Source organism: Saprolegnia parasitica (genome assembly GCF_000151545.1).
Source record: "Saprolegnia parasitica CBS 223.65 unplaced genomic scaffold supercont2.498, whole genome shotgun sequence".
NCBI classification, from domain to species: domain Eukaryota; phylum Oomycota; class Saprolegniomycetes; order Saprolegniales; family Saprolegniaceae; genus Saprolegnia; species Saprolegnia parasitica.
In genome coordinates this window covers 1-6,447 of record NW_012156892.1, presented here as the reverse complement: position 1 = coordinate 6,447, position 6,447 = coordinate 1, and the positions used below count along the sequence as shown (strand labels likewise).

General features: G+C 58.0%; 3 protein-coding genes across 3 annotated transcripts; 2 read left to right on the top strand and 1 right to left on the bottom strand.

The window, feature by feature from the left end:
* Window positions 1-176: 176 nt before the first annotated feature.
* Window positions 177-1,080, bottom strand: SPRG_17205 (hypothetical protein; the record flags this gene model as incomplete). The annotated part of the gene is made up of 3 exons (XM_012356537.1): window positions 177-320; window positions 368-860; window positions 935-1,080. 3 exons carry the CDS (start codon window positions 1,078-1,080, stop codon window positions 177-179), a joined length of 783 nt encoding a protein of 260 aa, XP_012211927.1.
* A 3,447-nt stretch (window positions 1,081-4,527) lies between these two features.
* On the top strand, window positions 4,528-5,420 carry SPRG_17204 (hypothetical protein; the record flags this gene model as incomplete). Its single annotated transcript, XM_012356536.1, has 1 exon — window positions 4,528-5,420. The coding sequence occupies one exon, from the start codon at window positions 4,528-4,530 to the stop codon at window positions 5,329-5,331; it is 804 nt and encodes a 267-aa protein (XP_012211926.1). The 3' UTR covers window positions 5,332-5,420.
* Window positions 5,421-6,223: 803 nt separating this feature from the next.
* Window positions 6,224-6,436, top strand: SPRG_17203 (hypothetical protein; the record flags this gene model as incomplete). Its single annotated transcript, XM_012356535.1, has 1 exon — window positions 6,224-6,436. A coding segment is annotated over one exon (213 nt), but the record flags the coding sequence as incomplete, so codon positions are not given.
* Window positions 6,437-6,447: the final 11 nt, after the last annotated feature.

Here is a 6,447-nt window from a genome sequence, read left to right as displayed (position 1 = left end):
GCGACTGCCGTGGCGCGACTGGGTCGACTGCCGCTAATAAGACGCTGGCCTGTTGAATCGGCCATCGCAAATCGTCTTGTGTGAATGGAGCAGTAGCGAACAAAAGGGACTACAGAAAGATACTTGGACTGAGCTTACGATGACGATTTGTACGATGTGGAAAGAGCTCGATGCATTCAAAAGAGCACGAGCGACGAGCGGACACCGAGCTTTGTCTGGGCTGCGCCGCGCGCCGACTTGAACCAGCACGTGCCGCCGTTGACGTTGCTCCACACATAGGCTTGGCAGCTCCAGTTGTTTCGACACAGGCTGCAACAATCCTAGTACAAGACAGTCGTTCCAGCGCGTCGACACGAAGAATGTCTACCTCAGCCGCCACCGCCGCCGCCGACCCGATATCAAACCCGATCCAATCGACGTTGTCTTGCAGCGCCGAGCACTTGCGGACACGACCGGACGTCACCGCCGCATTGGCCGTCGTTGCCATGCGCGCGTTCTTGAGGTAGCTCTCGAGCGCAATCGGGGGCGTGGACGTCGGCGTCTTGTCGAAAGACGAGTTTGAAGTTGAGCGGAAGCGACTTGGACAGTGTGCGGGGCCACACGTCGCTATAGACGGGCGGCGCAAATCGGTAGGTGGCGTAAAAGGCCAAGAGCGCAGCGTCAATGTCATACAAGCGCAGCTGACCGGCTGTACGCCATGGGTGCGGCGTCGTGCGACGAGAGGGCGAGAGTACGTGACCGCTTGGAGCACCGCGAGTGGCGCCACGGCAAGGTCGACCGGCGCAGTAGTGGGAAGCAGCACAAACACCGAGCGCGAGCCCGCAGGAATGTCGAGAACGAGGGCTGCGTGCAGCAGTCGTCTCGCATGCTGTAAAGACCGCGTCTATAATCTTTGTCACAGTGTCGTAGAGTCCGTGTGGTCTTGTCGAAAAACGCGGGTCGTGACGACGGAGAGGAAACGCCCGGGCGTCGGGCACCCTTCGCCCCCGAACGCGAACGACCGCACTGCGTGTGGAGCCCCGTCCCGGCGACGGCCTTGTAGAACGAGCGAAACTTGCAATACTTGACCGCGAGACTCATCTTGCCGTCGGGCGAGCGGTCGACTTGGTGGAGGGGTGCATCTGGAGCCAGATCGGCACGTCAAGCATGTTGGCCAAGCGCCACCGCGGGTCTGCGTCGACGCGCATCTTGGAGGCCCTCGGAATCGTGGTCCAGTGGTGCCAAATGTTGACCCAGAGCGGCGACACGGCCGTCAAGCGTACGAGGTTCATGCCACGGCGCGGGTAGAGTACAGAAGGCCAAACTGACCAGGACGTGCAAATGGCGCGAGGCAATCGCCGCGATGCCAGCGGGCGAGGCCGGCCCACGGCTGGTCGGCGTCGTCGGCATTTGTCAACGCGGTCTGGGCCGTCTTTGCCCGCTCGTCGACGCGCTGGAGCTGGAACTCCCTCGACTCTGTTTGCGCTTTTGCTTGAACCGCTGGTGACGACCCAACGCTATCGGAGACGCTCGGTCGCCATGATGTGGCCGATACTACGCGCTTGCGTGCTCCACACCGTCGGGCTAGCCCAAAACGACCGAATCTTCCGTCCCGAGGCGCCTGTTGCGACGGCCGCGACTCACGCCGCGCTCTTGACCAAGCTGCACGTTCAACATTTTTCTGCTGAATACCCAAGCGCTGTGTCTCTTCCAAGTGATGAACGTCCTGCGCCACGACGGCTGGCTTTGCGACCACCTCGTTCCGGCTTGCGCCATCCATACGCCTCGCCTTCGTGACGGCTGAGCCTCGCTGCTGCCGTCAGTCGCAACACGCTCCGAGTTGAAAGTCCACCTCCAAGAACACTTCAGTGTACGTACGTCTATTATCTCTAGATAGACTCGCTTGAACAGCAAATAACTCATGGCAACAACCATGGGCAAGAACAACTAACTACTCCAGATCTCGTTACGTGTCATTTCGTCCCTCGGCTTCGACACGACGTATACGTCGACGTTTGTGACGACACAGTTGCACTGCAGTCATAGCCCCCCGTGTCCACCAAAATGCGCGGTCCGACATGAATGCATCCAAATACCACGTCTCCATCAGCGCAGCGGTTGGTTGGAGCAGGGTAAGATTCCAAATGTGCCCGATTTTCGTGTAAAACTTCTAGATGTGTCGACTTTTCACGAAAAGGCCAACTATCGACTCTTTGTATAATAACTCTTTGTCGGTGCTTGAGACGAGAAGCGATTGGCGTTTCGTCGTCAGCAGCTCTCGAGCTCTCGCATGCACGAAGCCCTGCGTTCCAAATAGGCGTCGACATTTCACTCGTCAGCACATTTCGACGCTTTGCGCGGAAGCGGGCACATTTGGCGTTTCACAAGATTGGAGCCAGTACACTGCTGTGTTGCTTACGCGAATAAACGTCATATCTATCTAAACATCGATCTGGAGCGCGACTCATATTCGAGTAGGGCTTGTCGATCTTGCGTAGTTTTACCACTCTTATCTTGGCAGAGCGGACGGGATACAGTCCTTTTACTTACCTTGCGAGGGCTACAGTCGTGGTTGACCCTTCTCCACGAGCACCAGTGCTGTCAGCATGCTATCTGTTGACTTTTGCGTATGGGGGTAGGGTAATGCGTCTGTATACTGTATACGTAGGACAATCGTGGGTGATGATGAGTCTTGTTGCCGTTCCGTGCTCGTTCCGTGGCATTGTGGCTTCAGAGAGCTGTGCCCGAGGTGCGTGCCCACTGGTGCGTGCCCACCACCAAATGAGTCGTAAAGCTCGATTTCACGAAGCGCTCGCGCTCGCACGTCACCACCTTTTGTCGTAAATCATCATCCGGTCAAGCGTCGTGGAGGCCGTGCCATCGTAACCAATACGTACTACACATCCCAAGTGCTGACTGCAAACTCGAGAATAATGACGGGTGGGTGTGGTGCCAGTCACAACGGCGCACATCGAAGAAGCTAATACCAATCATTGCGTCGTATCTTGGATAGATGTTCCGTAGAGGACGTCAAGCCACTCGCTCGCTCGATGGAACCCATTCATTCATGCTTCTCTTGGATAGTTGCCGGAGAGACCCATGCTGCCGGTACACTGGAGACAGAGAAGAGGATAACGTTAGCATGGGAGGCAATTTTGGGAGGCGTGGGTGGGAGGATGCCTGCGCTCCTGTAAAGGCCATCACGGCGTTCCATAAATGCTGACTACGCCGTACAAAGACCCAAGGTTTCTCAAGTAGCACAAGTAGCTGCAGTTTGTGCGGAAGAAGAAGCGTCGTTTTCCGGCGATCACCCACACACACAGCAGAGAGTGTAATCATGGGCGTGACCATGCGGACACGGGCTTGACAAGCGCCACCCATGGTACTACAGGATGCAAGAGAGGCAGACGCCATCGGCAAGAAGGGACCGCCCAGCACCCCGTATAATTATGCACGTGAAGGCTGTAGACTGGAGCCAGCGTACTGGATCGTCGTACGGCGCTGATATTTCAGAGCTGCTTAACCGTACATGCACCGTACGTACGCGCATGCGACACGTGTCTTCGAACTTCGACGGCCTGGTGGCGCGACATACAAGCGTCAAGTAACACGCCATCAAGGAACTTCCTTCCACCACCGTTCTTCTGGGTGACTCAACAGCTTTGAACTTCGAACCATCTGAATCCCAGTGAAGAGCGATGGACACAACATCATTTACCTTTGCTTTCTTTGTTTAACGCGTTTACCGTGGCGTCTGTGTTACAAGGATCTTCAGACGACGACGTGCAGGTGGCGCTCAGGTAGAAGCCGGCGACGTGGCAGAGGTCGAGTTTGCAGTCGCGTCCATACTGTGCATTTCGAGGCGGCAAGCAATCACACGCTAATAATAGTGCGACTGATATACTGGTCGCTGCTGGTCTCTGCACCACCTTGTTCGATGCGTATAGCACGCCTACGGTATCAGTGAGCTCCTCACAGAGCATTGCCTCTCTATCGTGTCTATGACGAACGGAATCTGCGTCGGTGCCGTTTTCTTTTAGACCGGTAAACAAACCGCGTTTAAACCTCGTCGTGTCGCAACATGGGTGCAAGGTGGGATGCGAGGAAGGTGGATGGAACTTACGTACAGTGTATTCGAGCCCGTGCCTGGCGAAATCATCGCTGCCAGGTACTTCTGCGCCAATGGACGTCTCTGACCACTTGCGCCCATGTGGCAGTGTCTCGGTTGCTCTCGCCTTTGCCTCTTCCTCGACTCGGTGCACACGGCAGGTCGACGCGATGGCAGTCGCGATGGCTTGTCCTACCAACTCGACACGCCCAGGCGACGATTACTCTGGAGCCCCAATCGTCCCACTGTGGCGTCGGGGTTTGCCCCAACACTGCCGTCGGGGCATCCGGATACGAGAGGTGTCGCATGGGCTGGAATACACCGGCAATGCCGGATACGGATGTGTGATTACGGGGGATTGGGATATACCGACTTGCAGCCACGGCGGTTATCTCCCTGGGCGAAATCTCCCAGTTGTCATTTTGCAGGTTGTCGTACGCATGGTCGCGCAGTCGTGCAGTGTCGTCGCGTCCGACGCCGTCCTTACGCTCACCGACCTTGAGCTGCCGAGCGCGCCGATCGCTTGTGGCCGGTCCATCGCGCAGCAGCGCCAGTACTTCGTGCGCCTCCTCTGCCGCGAAGTCCTCAAAGTCCACGCGCTCCTCCGCGCGCCGTTCGAGAAGCGCCATGTCATCGACACGTGCCGGGCTGTCGAAGAGAGCCTCTTCGCCGCAAACGCCGACTGCTTTGAAGCCTACGTGCGCCACATGCGCTCGCGTGTCCAGCTCATCGCGAAGAAGGGCTGTGCGCTCGTGCGCCAGACCAGCGACGACGACGTCATGCCGACGCCGACCGAGTCGACCGACGCAGCGCCGGCCTCCACGACGCCCGAAGAGACGGCCGCCGCGTTCCAGCAAGCGCAGCTGCGGTACACCGTGGGCGCGACGTGGATAAAGAACCAGCGCAAGCGGTCTCGCTTCCGGTGGAGCGTGGCCAGCCCGGCCGAAGAGGCGCACGTCGACGCCGTCATGGCCTCGGCCCGCGCCGACGTCCTCGCCTCGCTCCGCACCATGTATGCAGACCCGCTAGCTCTGTACGAGGCGCAGCTGCGCCAGTCGCTTGCAGTCCAACACCGGGACTGGGTCGCGTACGACTTGAGCGTCGTCCAGTCGCTGCGGAAAGCGCTTCGCCCCGACACGGAGACAGACGCCGAGACGTCGACGCTCTACACTCAGATCCAGCGCCTCTTGAAAGAGAAGGCGCTCTTCGACTACATGTGGGCCATGGAAATGGCGTCCACCTGATTATTTAACACCCCGCACAGCAGCAGTAGGTCGCTTTCCGTACGAGTATACACCACGAACAGTTAATATAAGAAGCTCCTACGCCTCGACTACACTACACTCGGCGTCTCCACGTGGCTCTTGGACCTGGCGTCGACTCGACAGCCGACTCAGACGCGACCTTCAAGTGGCGTTAATGACGCGGCGGCGTGCCCCGGCCGTGCCCCGGCATTCCGATTTCGCCGAAGCCGCGTCGGCACGAAATAGTGTACGATTGAAGCGGTGTCAAGTTTGGATACGCGCCTTGTTGCGGCTGCAACGGCAAGCTCCAGTGGGTAGAAATCGCGGGACTTTGGCCACTGTACCACTATACACGAGTGCAGCGCAGTGGACGAGCGAGCGTTCGAGTGGCGGCATCCCTGTTGCCAGCGACACGCATTACTACACTATATCGATACCTCTCTTCAACCTGGATACGAAATACGGATATAGTGTGAGTTGGCCCTCCTGGGCACGGCAGAGAGGCGAGGCCCTTCCATGCTCGTTGATCGCCGAGCGCTTGCGGTGCGTCGAAGGCAGTGGATACGACACCATTCTGGATACAAGGCGGGACGACCGACGTGTATATTGATAGATAGTTGTGTGGCTGTAGACCACGGGGACCGCCGTTTTATGGCGTTGTCACTTGGCAACCGTCGATACTAGTAGTAGACGCGTACACGCGCGTCCAACAGAATAGTACCAAATCCCTTGGTTGCGCTACTACATAGGTACTCGTACGCTTCAAGCCCGTTCGCATCCTTGGAATGTGCCGCGGCTTTTACACTATTTACACTATTGCCGACGCCATGTTGCGACCTCAACTTGGACCAAATCTTTTTTGTCCACAAGTCAATTCACCTCGGTCCGTAGCATGTCGGGCAAAGGAGGCAAGGGCAAGACGCCCGCAACGAAGGCTGCCAAGCAGCCAGCTCAAGCTCCCCCTGCTGCGCCGGCCAAGGCCGCGCCCAAGCCTGCGCCCAAGGCCGCGCCCAAGCCCGCGTCGCCCAAGGCCAAGGCGCCGATTGTGACGCCCGAGCTCGTTGCGCAAAAGAAGGCGCTCCTCGAGAGCCTCTCGACCAGCAAGGTGACAATTGG